Raw genomic sequence first — 16,398 nt, 5'->3', positions numbered from 1 at the left:
CCCAACACCAAAAAGTTTATTTATGATTATGAGATTTTTTTATTCTCTTAGTTTAGTCAAATAATAAAACAGACGACCATATTTTACCCGTATCAAAGTTAGTGTTATCGGACTATGCTCTTTATGCTGTTGACTTCGATTATAAAATTATATTGTGTAATTAATTGGCGGAGATTAGATCTTCTATCAAATCAAGTTAGCCACTTAAGGTAAGCGTCGGACCAAACGGATTGTCAGAAATGTATGGAGGCACGGCGTCGGCAATGCAATCAATGGACGCACTTAGAATACTGAATACGATGCGTTCGTTCGTTGCGTGCGACGCCGAAAGGTTGACGCTTAGAGGCCACACGAGCGTAATTTTGTGGATTGTGAGTCGCGCATTTTCGGTCGCGTAATATCTGCCGCATTCGGTTTCATAGAAAAGCCCTATTTGATTCACACGGCGACGCAAAATGAGTTGTCTGCCGACTCACACGCACATTTCCGACAGAATTGGACAACTCGAGACAATTCACAATATGACGCTCGTGTGGCCTCACCCATAAACGTTGGAAAGCTAATGAAAAAAATGCGCCCGTTTGGGAGCCCGACAGAATTTCTGCGACCGTCGCTTAATTTCACGCCACTCACAACTCACAAAATTACGCTCGTGTGGCCTCACTCTTACCCCCCGTTTCCACTAGTGACTAGACGACACAGTTGGGACGATTTTTTATCTTGTGTAGTAGCTGCAGAACATTTTATACGAAGCTGGTCATGTAGCACGGGGCGCTATTAAGACGTGACAAAAGTTCCGTTGCGCTCGCTCTTGTCACGTCTTATATGCGCCCCGTACTAGCCCTTCAGTTCACACTGGTCCAGCACCGATTCACATATTATAAAATGCACATCCGACAAAAAATCGGTCCGACTGACGATATAGTATTAACGGGGGTTACCTTGAGTGTCCAACTCAATCTCCAAATAACCTAAACAATACCCACTACAAAATCTTTAGACGCAGTTTTCAAAAGATTTCTAAGCACTGACAAATGCCTTGTAAATCAGTCCCATACTAAATTTATTTATTTGTTCAAGACTGTTTAGATCAGATGATTGATTTAATTGTTTATAATTATTTGTTTGTTTAAGTTTAATAAAGTTTATTTGGTTATGTTTATAGGTAGGTAAAGATCTAACATAGTTATTGTTTGTAGTAGGTATAAAATCTGGTAATAGTTTTAATAGTTTGTAAATATACCTAGTATAAGTTGTTTATTAATAAATAAACTATGAGGCTTGTTAGGCGCGATAATAGATAGTAGATAGTACCAATGAGGGCGCTTATGGTGCAAAGCGCTCTGATTGGTCGACGCATTTCTTGCCCCGCCTCCCACCGCCCGCGCGGCGGAGAGCGCATTTAAATATAGGCGGTCCGGGCCGCCTCGATCATTCCGCTCGCAGCCTCCAAGAAGCAAAGAAGCCTCCTAATAATAGAAGAAAAAAGCCTTCTCATTTCAAGCACCTGCCCTGCCCTACAATAGGAAGAAAGAAGAATCCCTGCTTGCTCTTCGATCAGCTTCACAAACGATTTTCACAAACGATTTTCTCAAACGATTTTAATGTGACGTGCTGTATCGAAGGGGTGCGTCACATTTTCTGGTCCATTCGAGCGCCGGATTGAAGATCAAGCATGGTGAACACAAGAAGCGCCTCCAAGTCAGCCTCGGTAGCCGGTGCCACGGACAGCACCGGTACTGAGGCCACCGCGACGACGGCAACCACGAGCAGCGGGGATACCTACACGTCGACGGGAGCATCCACGGACACATCGAACGAAGCATCAAGCACTGCGGCCGCCTCAGAAGTCACGGCGCCCGCCTCCGCTACAGCCCGTGCCCCTGCCCCCGCGACCCCCGCGCCTACCCCTGCGACGCCGAAGCCCGTCAAGCCGCACACGCCACGTCGCGCATGTTCAAATGCGTCTTCAAAGGGTCGCCGCCGGGAGTTGCTGAAGGCCAAGGAAGAGCTTCTGAAGAAACAAATGGAGTTAGCCGCCGTACGGGTGGCCATGCTGGAAGAAGAAACGGACGATGAAGAAGAAGAAGACGACACCTCCACCATAAGGGGTGTCCGCATGTCCGAGTGGGTACAACAAAGTACTCTCGCGCTGACCATGCAACCACATCACGCCGTGCCGAGAGAAGACGCCGGAGCGACAGCGGGCCTCCCACGCCGGACATCGATGCCAGAGCCGCGCATCGAAGCCAGTCCACCGGGAGCCGCACTGGAGAACGCCGCGCCGCCGTCTGCACGTCGTGAGCCGTGTCCCATGGGTGCCGACGAGCCGAGAGTACAGCTGCCACCGAACCCGTACACGTCAGAGCCGCACGTGTACGAGCCGCCGCGTCCGGTGCAGCATCGCTACGACCCACGACCGAACGCCTTCGACTACAAGGAGCTAGCCGAAGCCATCGCCCTCGCTGCACGTGCGCTGCCGTCGCTGCCTCAACATGTCGCCGCGCCGCGCCATGTCAACGAGCTACCAACGTTCAGCGGGGCATCGAGTGATTGGCTGCCATTCAAGGCGGCCTATGAAGAATCTGCGCAGTCCCTCACGGAGCAAGAGAACCTGTCTCGACTGCGCAGAGCCATCAAAGGAGCAGCGAAGGAGGCCGTCCACTGCCTGTTCATCGGGACGCCCTCTACGAGAGAAGTGATGGAGCTGCTGTCTGCGCAATTCGGGAGGCCGGACGCACTCATCATTCACGAGATGGAGAAGCTGCGCAGACTACCGAAGATCGTCGACACTCCGAAGGCCATCTGCGACTTCGCCGCGACAATGACCAACGCGACGGCCACAGTGGTGGCATTGAAGAAGGAGCAGTACCTACACAATGCGGAGATCGTCAACAACGTCGTGGAAAAGCTGCCGGCCACACTGCGCAACGAGTGCTACACCTACATCACCGAGCAGCCTGAATACATCCCCGACCTAGTGAAGCTGACGCAGTTCGCCAAGCGGGCCGCGGCACGGTGCAGCCGCTTCGCGCCCATGGACATCGCAGCGAGTGACCGGCGGGAGCCCGCGCCAAAGAAGACTGCGCGCATGTACCACGTCGACACAGCTACAGCTGCGAAGCCTGCGTGCCCCATCTGCGGCGAGAAGCATGAAGCTGCCGCCTGTCCGACACTGAAGCGAGCCGAAGTACCTGCGAGGTGGGACATAGCGAAGAAATACAAACTATGTTTCCGCTGCATGAAGATCCGCAAGTACCGACACTCCTGCAAGCCGAAGCAGTGCGACAAGGACGGGTGTACCTACATGCACCATCCGCTGCTGCATGGCGGTACCTACGCATCGACCGCCAGTACGCAAGTCGTCCAAGAATCTGAAGCGGTAACAACAGCGCGAGAAGAAAGAAGTGCAACGGGGCTCCTGAAGATACTACAGGTACGAGTCACCGGGCCAAAGGGGTCGCTCTACACCTACGCGCTACTAGACGACGGGTCGACGTGCACACTCATCGAGTCAGCAGTCGCGCAGCAGATCGGAGCAACGGGACCGCCGTCACCCTTTTACATAGAAGGGGTGTCGGGCATGAAGATCGACGCCAGTGAGTCGCGCCGAGTCAACTTGAAGATCTGCGGGCGCAACACGAGCGAAGTCGACATCTGCGCGCGCACAGTGCCGGACATCGGTGTCTCGCCTCAGACGGTGCCTGCGGGGATCATCGAGAGCTGCCCACACCTGCAGGACATCAAAGAAGACATCCTCTACGAGCGAGGCGCCGCCACCATCCTGCTCGGGCAAGATAACTGGGAGTTGCTGCTCACGCACGCTTTCAAGTCGGGTGCGCGCGGACAACCTGTGGCGTCACTCACGACGCTCGGGTGGGTGCTACACGGCGTGCAGTACCGACAGCCGGCAGTGCAGCGCGTGCACCACCTCACGGTGCAGCCGCTTCAAGAAGAGACAATGGAAAAAATGATGCGGGACCACTTCGCACTCGAGTCGCTGTGCGTCGACAAGAAGAAATCATACACAGAGGCCGAGCGACGCGCGCTTAAGCAGCTAGAAGAAAACACGCGCGCACTACCGGCGGGAGGCTACGAGACATGCCTCCTGTGGAAAGAAGACGACCCTCGGCCACCAGACAACTACTCGAGTACAATGAAACGACTCGAGTTGCTCGAGAGGAAGCTGGACAAGAACGAAGCTATGAAGACGCGGTACAACGCACAGATGCAGGTGCTGCTCGACAGCGGCTACGTTGAGGAGGCGCCGCGTGAGAAAAACGAGAAGATCTGGTACCTGCCTCACTTCGCTGTCATCAACCCTCAGAAGCCGGAGAAACTGAGGATCGTCCACGACGCCGCCGCTCGAACGAGAGGGACAAGTCTCAACGACATGCTGCTGCCCGGCCCAGACCTCCTGCAGTCACTCCCGGGGGTCCTCATGCGGTTCCGGCAACATGCAGTGGCGGTGAGCGCGGACATAAAAGATATGTTCATGCGCGTTCACATCCGAGAAGAAGATCGCGACATGCAGCGCTTCCTATGGAGGGGAGATCGACGCGCCGGCCCGCCTACCGAGTATCGCATGAAGAGCGTTATATTCGGTGCGACTTCATCACCGTGTACGGCTATTTACGTGAAAAATAGCAACGCCGAGCGCTACAAGGACATCTACCCGGAGGCAGCCGAGGCCGTGGTGAGAAATCACTACGTGGACGACTACCTGGCGAGCTACGAAACAGAAGAAGAGGCGGTGCGCATCTCCACTGAAGTCAACAAGATACATCACTTCGCGAACTACGACCTGCAGAAGTGGACGTCGAACAGCCGCATCGTGCTCGCTCAGCTGTCGTCATCTGAAGCTGAAGACCCTAGACTGCTGCAACTGGACCCGGGGAAGCTGCTGGGCATGGTGTGGCACCCGGAGGACGACACACTCTCCTTCAACTTGAACAAACATCGCATCCCCGAGGCAATACTGAGCGGCGAGCGCACACCTACGAAGAGAGAAGCGCTGCGGACAGTCATGTCGATCTACGACCCGCTCGGACTCGCCACGCCGGTCACCGTGCAAGCGAAGCGCATCCTACAAGACGTCTGGCGCTCCGGCATCGACTGGGACGCGCAACTCGAAGACAACGAAGCTCGAGCATGGAGGAGCTGGATCGCACGCGCAACAGCTGCCGCGCCTCGCCGTGCCGCGCTGCTACGCCTCATACAGCGGCGCGGCCACCCGCGAGCTCCACGTCTTCGTCGACGCAAGTTCGTCTGCATATGCTGCTGTCGTCTACTGGAGGGTCGTCGATCAAGAGGGAAACACACACCTGTCACTCGTCAGCGGAAAAGCAAGAGTCGCACAGCTCAACAAGGTGGTCTCCATCCCGCGACTCGAACTGCAAGCGGCCGTGCTGGGATGCCGCCTCGCACAAGCCGCCATCGAAGAACACGACTTGAAGCCGAGTCGTCGAGTGTACTGGTCGGACTCAAGAACAGTACTCACGTGGCTACGAAATGGCCCACGTACCTACAAGCCGTTCGTAGCACACCGCGTAGCCGAGATAAGCGACACTACGAAAACAAAGGAGTGGCGCTGGGTACCTACAAAGGAGAACACAGCCGACGACGCGACACGCGACACGCCCCCGGACTTCAACTCAAGTCACCGGTGGTACCGCGGCCCCGCCTTCCTATACCTACCGGAGGAGCACTGGTCGCGAGAAGAGAAGATCGTCGAAGAAGACACGGGAGAAGAGCGAACACTCGTCACTGTCGCCGCCACACGCTTGTCTGAGGCCCTGCCAGACATAACTCGCTTCAGTAACTTTATGCGAGTTATTCGAGCGACGGCACGGGTACTACAATTCATCGAGCTACTACGTGCGAAGAAACAAACAGTGCTGCATAAGCGCACTAAGAAGAATGAAGAGGCCGACCCTGCATGGACGAGTACTACGCCGAGAACAGCTACGCGGGCCGCTACGCCCGTCGTGAAGACAGCTGTGCGGAAGTACCTACTTCTCAGCGCTCGGCACATGCACCGCGCGCGTCAACTGTGGCTACGCTCGCAACAACAAGAAAACTTCGCTGAAGAAATAGCTGCGCTACAGAAAAGCGTCGCTATACCTACTACGAGTCGACTGCACAACTTATCAGTCATACTCGACGAAGAGAAGATCATCAGACTACGTTCAAGAATAGCGACTGCCGCCGACATCACCCCATCGCAACGTGAACCGGCAGTACTCGACGGCAATCATCGGTGGACCCGACTGTACATCGCTTGGGTACACAAACAGCTTCACCACGGCGGGTTCGAGACAACTGCGAATGAAGTCCGGCAACACTACTGGGTGCTGAGACTACGACACGCCGTGCGCAGCGAAGTGAAGCAATGCCTGGCCTGCCGCATACGGAAGGCCACACCTGCGCAGCCGTCGACGGGCAACCATCCACATACACGGCTCGCGCATCACCAGAGGCCGTTCACCTACACCGGACTCGACTACTTTGGCCCTCTCATGGTCACTGTGGGTCGTACGAAGCAGAAGAGGTACGGCGTGCTGTTCACGTGCCTCACCACTCGAGCAGTACACCTCGAGGTCGCCGGCAGCCTGAGCACGGACTCGGCTATCATGGCGCTGCGACGGTTCATCGCGCGGCGCAACTGTCCCTCCGAGCTTCACTCCGACAACGGGACCAACCTGCGGGGCGCCGACGTCGAGTTGAAGAAAGCAGCGCTGGCGGCCATGGAGGAGGAGGCGTCGGTGCGCTTCATACAGTGGCGGTACATCCCTCCGAGCGCGCCATTCATGGGAGGCGCGTGGGAACGGCTGGTGCGGAGCGTCAAGAACGCGCTGCAAGTCACACTGCACGAGCGCGCGCCGAAAGAAGAGGTCCTCGCTACACTACTGGTCGAGGCGGAGCACACCATCAACAGTCGGCCACTCACCCACGTGTCGACCTCTGCAGACGACGAGGAAGCCCTCACGCCGAACCACTTCCTGCTGGGCACGCCGTCACGAGTGCCGCTGCCGGGAGCCTTCACCGAGGACGACGAGGCCGGCCGCAAGGACTGGAGGACGAGTCAACGCCTGGCAGACATGTTCTGGGCGCGCTGGGTACGAGAATACCTACCGGAGCTGCAACACCGGCGGGAGCCCCGAGCCACCAACGGGGCCATCAAGAAGGACGACCTCGTGCTCATCGCGGACGGGACTCTACCACGGAACTGCTGGCCACGCGGAGTCGTCGTGTCTACCTACCCCGGTCCAGACGGCGAGGTGCGAGCAGTCGACGTGCGCACCAACAGAGGGGTACTCCGGCGGCCTACGAAGAAATTGGTCATTCTGCCAGTCAACACTTGAACACGCAAGATTCCAGCTACAAGAGCTGCGGCGGGAGAGATGTTCAAGACTGTTTAGATCAGATGATTGATTTAATTGTTTATAATTATTTGTTTGTTTAAGTTTAATAAAGTTTATTTGGTTATGTTTATAGGTAGGTAAAGATCTAACATAGTTATTGTTTGTAGTAGGTATAAAATCTGGTAATAGTTTTAATAGTTTGTAAATATACCTAGTATAAGTTGTTTATTAATAAATAAACTATGAGGCTTGTTAGGCGCGATAATAGATAGTAGATAGTACCAATGAGGGCGCTTATGGTGCAAAGCGCTCTGATTGGTCGACGCATTTCTTGCCCCGCCTCCCACCGCCCGCGCGGCGGAGAGCGCATTTAAATATAGGCGGTCCGGGCCGCCTCGATCATTCCGCTCGCAGCCTCCAAGAAGCAAAGAAGCCTCCTAATAATAGAAGAAAAAAGCCTTCTCATTTCAAGCACCTGCCCTGCCCTACAATAGGAAGAAAGAAGAATCCCTGCTTGCTCTTCGATCAGCTTCACAAACGATTTTCACAAACGATTTTAATGTGACGTGCTGTATCGAAGGGGTGCGTCACATTATTTATACTTTTATTGCACATATTACAAAAGTAGATGTACGAGTACAATCAGATGGACTTAATGCTAAGAGCATTCTCTACCAGTCAACCTGCAGGAGGTTCAGGAGCAGAAAGTATTGAAGTACAAAAAAAATAACAAATTCATAGTTACACACTCAATAAGAATTATTAGGGTGCTTTTCCACCAGAGATGTGCTATGCTACGATGCTATGGATGCGTTTGATATCCACCAATCATATTATTGGTTAATCATAGCTTAGCACTGGTGGAAACGGATTCAACTAAGATATGTTTTTTGTATGGAATGATGCGTGCTATGGATGTGTGCTATGAATGCGTGCTATGGATATGTGCTCTGGACCATCGCGAGTGGTGTAGCTATGGCGCCGCCGCCCCCGTCGTTTCCCTACTATTGATACATAGCATAGCTCGAGATGCGCATCTTTCTCGCACAGCTACTTTGCGGCGGCGCATCTTCGTAGCGCATCTTCCTCGCACAGCTACCTAGCGTAGTATTGGTGGAAACGGTCACATATTTTCGTAGCGTAGATATCACATCTTCGCAGCATATCTGCATAGCACATCTCTGGTGGAAAAGCACCCTAAAGCTTGGATTCCATGCAACCATTACAACAAAAATAACTGAGTCTCACAAAAAAAACCTACACAAAATGTACCTTAATTATACATATATTATTATAAATTTATATAAACCTATACTTACCTAACATTCCTAAATGCCCGTTAAACGTGGTTTCATCTTTTTGTGGTAATACAGTCACTTATTAACAATTAATATTCATTTCCTAATAGATAACAGATAGCAAAGCTTAAATTAAATTAAGTCTATGCAAGTACAGTAAACATTAATACCTTGAACAATATATCGACGGTGGAAAGGCAGAATGTTTTATCCGCCACTTTTGGCGAATATGAGTTATATACACCGTTGGAATCGCCTGATTTTTCTCTTTCGATTGGTGCGGGTCTCGTTTCGATCTGAGCACTTTTTTGGCGCTTAAGACATCGGTGATTTTGGAAATCTTAATACTTTTTTCTTGTATTAAGAGTCACTTTTTTAGTCATTTGTATGTTCAAACATACATGATCAATAATAAAGTTATATAAAACATTTTACCCTTACTAAAACAGTAAAACACTGTGACCTAATTCATTTTGAATGAATGTGAATTTATATCATTAGTTACTTAAGCGACCTACCTGATTGCGAAATAAAACATAATGGATATAAAACTAAATGCCTTCTTCTCAAATATAACATAAAAGCACTTAATATATTTTACCTAATTGTAATTTAAGCCTCACTGGCACTTAAACCATTTTACCGGTCAGTCTTACTCGCGGCGTTTGGCGGTTAATACAACTTTACCTAAATCTGTTTAATGGTACAATTGATTGGCACTTAAGCGGTTTTTTGCGATTTGTAGATAATTGATATAAGTGATATAAAACAATTCAAAAGAATCGCAATGAAGCGGTTTATGCTGTTAAAGCTGTTATATTATTATTATATCCAGAAGGATATTGCGTGAAAACGCCAATATATAAATAGGACAGGTTGGAAAGGTGTCGCTTCAGTACCCCGCTGGGACGTTCATTCGGAGAGGACGTGCGTCTATGCGACAGTTGGCGCCGCGTGCGCAGCGTTATTACGTAGGTACAAACTCAGATTCGTTCGCCAGTATAAAACTATAAATATTTTTTTATTATATCACCAGATAACTACATTAAATTATAATATCTATTATATATTACGGTTCTAAATAATAGTGTTGCTATAATTAATATTTATTGAGTTATTAATAAAAATATGCACTTGGATCCTTTCTCCTAAATTGCTGTTTCTATGCAAATAGGGAATTTGAACGTTTCTCTAAAAGGATCCAACCAAATATTTATTTTTTTATAAAATATTTTTTCTATGACAATATGGTTCTTAATGTAAAATATTTTTAATGTAGGTATTAACATGACATTACTTTTTATACAAAATAAAAATTATATATCAAAACTTGTTCTTGAATAATTTACCTATATCGAAATCTAGTCAGAAACAGGATTTCTTATCTATATAAAAATCATACTGAAAATGTGTTCCCAAGCGCAAAACTCTGGATCTACTTAACCGATTTTGATAATTGTTAGGTAATTATACGAAATAGAAGACCACGTTTTAAGTGAGTGACCACGAGTACGAACTGTTTGTATCCCTTAATTTTCAAAATAAAGTATTTTAACGAAAAGCAAACCTTATAGGAAAAAGTTGGACATTAATTAAATTAACTTTTACTCTAACTTCACTTCATCATCCTCCATCGCTGAAGAGTGCAATATCTGGTATATTGCATCTATCCTGCTTTTTATGCCTCCGTAGGAAATCCATCGTTCCCTGGTACTTTGCTACTCTTCAGCGATCGTATGGTCCGTATCAATTCGTCTTATTTGAGGGTTGGATATTTAAATTTCTGTCAAGATGCAGGATAGTCATAAATCTCATCATTAATCATCATCACGACCCATTACGTCCCCACTGCTGGGGCACGGGTCTCCTTCCAATGAAGGAATGGTTTAGGCCTAGTCTACTACGCTGGCCTAGCGCGGGTTGGTGGGCCCCAACACAAGCAATCTTGTGCTGAGAGAGTTGTCAGACGTTTTCAAGCCGCCCGAAGGCCTCTGACTAGTCTTAGCGACCTGCCGATTTTATTAATCATAATGATTACGATTATGCATCAAGATACAAGATGCTCCTGGTATATTTGCATCAGCATCCAACTCCTCAGGTGGTGGTTAGGATCATTAAAAACTTCGGCAATGTGGCCATACCATCTTGAAACTCAATGTTCCATAGTAACAAGCAGATATCCTGGGTTTCGTTGCAATGTTCTTCAAGATGCTTTGTATAGATCCTACATGTTTCCTATGGCAGCCGATGGTTATGGTCTCATTTCTGGACATAGAGTCACCCCTAGCAGCGTTTGTCCTTTTATAAACGTTAAGTCTTCCTTGATGGTTGATCATATCCCATGTTTCTTTAGACATACCATTCATTCTTTAAGTGTTCCTTGTGCCTTATTATTTATTCGCAAATTTTTAACAACACGTTTTTGATGCCAGACCATTGATCTTTGAATGAGACCTCGTCCAGACTTAGTAGATGGTATTTGTTGTCGATCTGGATACTAAGTTATCTTCTAACTTGTGGGTCCTGCAGCTTATTTACACGACACCTTTGGCAGATCTTGTGGCCTGCTCCTAAACTCCCACTATCTTCAAGCAGATTTTTCCATCGACTTAGTGGTGATCACTATTGACATCAGCAACCCTCTTATTCCTAACATCCAGAAGTGTCTCCATTTTCGACTAATCGTCGGTCGATTTGGTTCTCGGTCCGGCTGTCGGGTCGGTGATAGTCCTTTGGGGTTACCACCACTAAAAATTAGCCATTAACAATCCTAAAGCATCTTCGCTTGCTTATCAAATCTAGCGTATCTTTTATGAATCTGACAGATAGTTTAAAGCGAGCGACGCTGCTTATGAATTGATAATTGCTAATGTTTCTTGCCCACACTAACATAGGTGCCGATACATGGACGCTGACCAAGGAAAGTGTGCACCGAATCAGAGTTGCACAGAGAACTATGGAGCGATCCATGTTAAAAGCATTTTGCTTACAGACCGTATTCCCAGCGTGGTAATTCGCCAAAAGACAAAAGTCTTCGACGTCGGTATGCAGGTCACTGAACTGAAATGGGAGTCAGCAGGACACTTGGCTCGAAGGCAGGACGGAACGTGGACAAAGGCGGTGACAGAATGGTGGCATAGAGACTGATGAATAAGTAAAACTGATCACTTGGATCTCAATCTCAAAGTGATTTCGCGGTGAATAATATGTTAATAAAGTTTATAATAACATAATGCTTCGAGAAAAGGATGGTGCGGCCGTGCCGCTTCTTTGCTCGACTTAGTGGGATATTATGATTTTTTTGTTTTCAATCTAGCTGACCCTTCTTACCTTTTATACCTTCCCTGGACTTCCACAAATGTTTCTAGACTAAAATCGGTTCAACCGTTCTCGAGTTCTGAGGTCTAATAATAAGTTCATTTATTCTTTAAGTCATTCATCTTAGATATAAATTGCCTTAGTTTGGCGGTTAATTCATTCTTATAGAATGTTTAAAGTAACTTAAATTATTATAAAACATTATTCTGGTGTGATGGTTAAATCTCCTTGGTCTTTAAATTGTTTTTACTTGTATTTTATTACAATGTTAATGTCGTTAAAGCCAATTTTACCTGACTGAGATTTCAGATGCCTATGTCTTATGTCCCTTATTACAGTAAATAGAATATGTACATTCATTTTATATACAGAATTACATATAAAACTATTTAAATTTTACGTATTTTAATTTTCAAAGCCATAGCTAGAATAATTACAGAGATATGATTTTTTTTCGAAAATTTAAAACTTTAAATCGCTCTGGTGAACATTTTAAGTCATGGCGCTTCAAACATTCTGCCTTTCCACCGTCGATATTTATAATTGAATAATTTTGTTTATCGCATGAATGAGTTAGGGGTTAAATATGTGCCCCCGGATACTTGGACTATGTATAGCAAATCTGTGTACTGTGTACATAATAGTTGGTAAATAACTCGCGATTAATTTAAAAGTTCCAGTGAAAAGGCACCAAATTACTCCTTATAGTCCTAAACTGAAAAGGCTAATAGCTTAATGACGCCGCCGCCCCGTCTGCAATAATGAAGTACATATCAGATCCTCTAGTACGGGCTTTGCAATTTTTCAAAACGAAAAAAGTTTAGCTTTCCTTTTGTCATCTGCATACATTATCTGTCAAAAGTTTAATCATAATTTCCGCCTGAGGCGCCACTTTGTATGCGAGAAAACGTAAACTTTTATAGTTGTCGATAAACTATCAAACCAGGGCAGAATATTACAAACTAAAAACGGAAAAGTTGTGGTCAAATGTTACTCAAATTAAATGTTAAAAAATTAGGGTCATTTGATGTCGGCGTTTTTGGGTGGAACTTTTTAATTGCTCGCCAGTGCAGTTGATAGCTATGAGCGTTTTGCCTACCCTGTTGGACAAGTTTTTTAAATAATGGGCACAACCAGTGTAGTACATTTTTCTTAAGTTAGAAGCATTTTAATGTTAATTATTTTATGAATAAAGTGGTTTTATCAAAGTAAAAATGGCTTTTATTCGCTTTCCTGAAAACATACATTCCATTTGTAGTATTTATGTATTAGCACATGTATTCAGGTGAAGTAAACAAAAAACAGATCTGAAAATGTTACTCATTTGTCAAAATTACCGGTACATAAGTGACAAAAATCTTTTTTGGTTTTTAAATATTAAAAAAAAACATTTTTGGACAGAACCATGGGTAAAATTATTTTAAATTTGGGTATTTGATGGGTTATTGTATGACGTATCACCCCCTTAAGCTTGGACCACTATTAACGCTACACCTGTGTATTGATTGGCTGTAGTGTAAGACCTTTTGTAATTTCAATTAATTACCTAATAGCTTGAGATTTTTTCAGTTAGTAAGTTCAGCACTTATCTAGTGAGTTAGATAGATTGATTGAATATTCTTTATTTGTACACAGCACGAAATGAAGTTTCATAATTTACTCATATATTACTTATTATTTATTTTATTTAATATAGCTGTTCCCGCGCGCTTCGCTTCGCCTTAAAAAGTTTTCCCGTGGGAATTCCGGGATAAAAAGTACCCTATGTTCTTTCACAGGATCTATACCATATGTATACCAAATTTCATTCAAATTTCGTTCAGTAGTTTTGGCCTGAAAGAGTAACAGACAGACAGACAGACACAGTTACTTTCGCATTTATAATATTAGTTAGGATAGGATTAGGATAGGATAAAAACATGTGCATTACTTTATTATGTATATTAACACATAGGTACAAAAATGTCGGTCTTATCGCTAAAAAGCGATATTTACTTCGTAGTCTTCGTACTCTCTCATTTATTTTCCCACATTTGTTTATTTGTAACTCTAATCCGTGTTTTTAAGTAAAGTAGATAAAAGCCATTGACACTAAATAATGTTTTGTGACATTCAGAGCTCCAATTTGGGACAAAGTGTAAGAAACTTCTATAAATACTTTTAATTTGAGTGAGTACCTAACTACATCTTATTGTATGTTTATTTATATACAGAAATGTACTCGTGTGTCTAGTAGTAATCTATTTACATACATAAGTAGGTATTTTGTAAGTAACTTTAAGTAAGTACAGTTTGTATGTAAAAAAAAAGAGAAAAACAATAGAGCGGTGGTGACGTAATGGAGAAGGCCTCGTCCTCTCAATCGAGAGGTCGTGGGTTAAAATCCTGGCCTGTACCAATGAATTCATTCAATTGTGTTTTCAATTAAGGAGTTTAAGTACAATAATACCACGTGCTCTTACGGTGATGGAAAACAGCGTGATGGAAAACATCACTGCTGATCTCCACTACGTTGTTGACAAGGGTCTTGTTGACGAGGAATCCTACGCCACCTTGGGACAGTTGGTCGCCCTCGCGATGGTAGAGCATGTGGCCGGACTCCAGGGTCATCGTGTCCTCGCCCTCTCTACGGACTTCTGATAGCCCTAAGATGTCCCATTTTATTTTGCTAAGCTCTACCTCGAGTTCTACCATCTTCTCGTCCTCTCTCAGTGTCCGTGCGTTGTATGTCGCCAGTTGTAGTCGTTGATGGCAGCCATTCGTAACCCGGGGATTCTTCGCACCCCCTGCCCTACCGTTACCTAGACCGCTGCCGTAGTCAGGAATAGTAGGGCTGCCGGGAACTGGGGGCCGGGGCTTTGGGTGTGACTCCATGGAGGATTTTGCCATAATCACCACGCTTGGCAATGCGGGTTGGTGATCGCAGGGCTACACTTTTCGTACCGGTGACGCTCCTGCCCATCGCCGGCCTATGGGATTTAGTGCAGCTGTTTTTGGATGGTTATACCGCCATCATCCGGTCACCAGAGCCTCGTCTGTTATTTAGCAGGGTGCACCACGGGCAGGTGAGGTTGGCAATTGGTTCATTCGGATGTTTAGAACCCTTACACCCCTGCACATCTAGATTCTAGATGTGTATCGTAAGTGCATTGTACTTATTCCAAAACGGCGATATGGTTCGCAACCTATCACGTGAGTAGGTACAAATAAATGTCCTGCTAAAAGTGGTTGGCTTGTGAGCCACCTCTGACTACCCCTTCGGGGAATACAGTCGTGAGTGCATATACCTACATAGACAAAAAAAAACGTTTTTGGTGAAAACAACTAAAACTTCTACATTCTAGGTAGATACTGGGTCTTGGGAGGTAGCTTCTTAAAATTGGATATATCATGAAGAGGGCGTGAAACGTGGCAGTTTTGAAAAACGCTTTCAAACGGACGGTATTTTTTTACCATAATTTTAACAGGCTACCTAGACTACCTACACATCTACAGGGTGTTGCAACAAGGGTATACTGAGCCGAAAGGGGGTGACTCAGGGGGTCATTCTGAACAACTTTTGTTCTACGAGTTTTGGAAATTCGCGAAAAAAAAATCCTTTTCCATACAAACTTTGTTGGTTACGTGACTTTTTACTTAGTTCAGAATGACCTCCTGAGTCACCCCCTTTCGGCTTAGTATACCCTTTTTACAACACCCTGTAGAATCTACAAAATAATTAAGCGGTACTTGCTTGGATGTGAACCCGTGACCCCTCTGATGAGAAGAGATCATAATAATATCGGGGTCGTGAGCACGGCTTTAATAAACACCTAAACTAAATTAATTAACAAAACAAACACAGGAACAGAAATAAATACAGTATCTTTACGCACTTTGAACTTCGGACTTCACAAGACTTCCAAATAATCTTCAAGACATTTTTTTCAGCATCGAATGATGTGATCATTCGATCATCAGATGGCGTGGTGTTAAATTGTGAAGATACGATTATTTAACTATCGATAACCAACGATATTTCAATACTAGCTAGATGGAGTGTCAGTGCAAAAGAAACGTCTCTACATATTATTCATCATCATCAGCCTATAGCAGTCCACTGCTGGACGTTGGCCTCTCCCAAAGCACGCCACTGGATGCGATCTTTAGCTTTCCGCATCCAATCATATCCAGCCACCTTTCGCAAGTCGTCACCCCATCTAGCCGGAGGGCGTCCCACACTACGTTTGCCTAGTCGCGGCCTCCACTCCAGAACACGTTTACCCCATCGGTCATCGGTTCTTCGACAGATGTGACCAGCCCACTGCTACTTAAGCTTACTAACTCAGTGTCTATCAGCTATGTCGGTGACTTTAGTTCTCTGTCGGATTACTTCGTTCCGGATGCGATCTTTCAGAGAGACTCCAAGCATAGCTTTT

General features: G+C 46.3%; 1 protein-coding gene and 1 long non-coding RNA gene across 2 annotated transcripts; both read left to right on the top strand.

Annotated features, from left to right (window-relative positions):
• The first annotated feature begins 1,675 nt into the window (after positions 1–1,675).
• Positions 1,676–7,364, top strand: LOC125491087. Its single transcript, XM_048632172.1, has 2 exons — positions 1,676–5,124; positions 5,339–7,364. The coding sequence occupies exons 1-2, from the start codon at positions 1,676–1,678 to the stop codon at positions 7,362–7,364; spliced, it is 5,475 nt and encodes a 1,824-aa protein (XP_048488129.1).
• Positions 7,365–7,976: 612 nt separating this feature from the next.
• On the top strand, positions 7,977–8,611 carry LOC125491121. The gene is made up of 2 exons (XR_007268132.1): positions 7,977–8,131; positions 8,568–8,611. It is a non-coding gene; the product is annotated as an uncharacterized LOC125491121 (long non-coding RNA).
• Positions 8,612–16,398: the final 7,787 nt, after the last annotated feature.

The sequence above is a fragment of the Plutella xylostella genome, chromosome 31 (genome assembly GCF_932276165.1).
Source record: "Plutella xylostella chromosome 31, ilPluXylo3.1, whole genome shotgun sequence".
In the NCBI taxonomy this organism is placed as follows: Eukaryota; Metazoa; Arthropoda; class Insecta; order Lepidoptera; family Plutellidae; genus Plutella; species Plutella xylostella.
This window is presented reverse-complemented; position numbering and strand designations above follow the sequence as displayed.

Coding starts and splice junctions, on each gene's coding strand:
- LOC125491087 (XM_048632172.1), top strand. CDS start 1,676: ATGGTGAACACAAGAAGCGCCTCCAAGTCAGCCTCGGTAGCCGGTGCC. Junction 5,125..5,338: donor TCCGGCATCGACTGGGACGC/GCAACTCGAAGA, acceptor GTCACTCGTCAG/CGGAAAAGCAAGAGTCGCAC.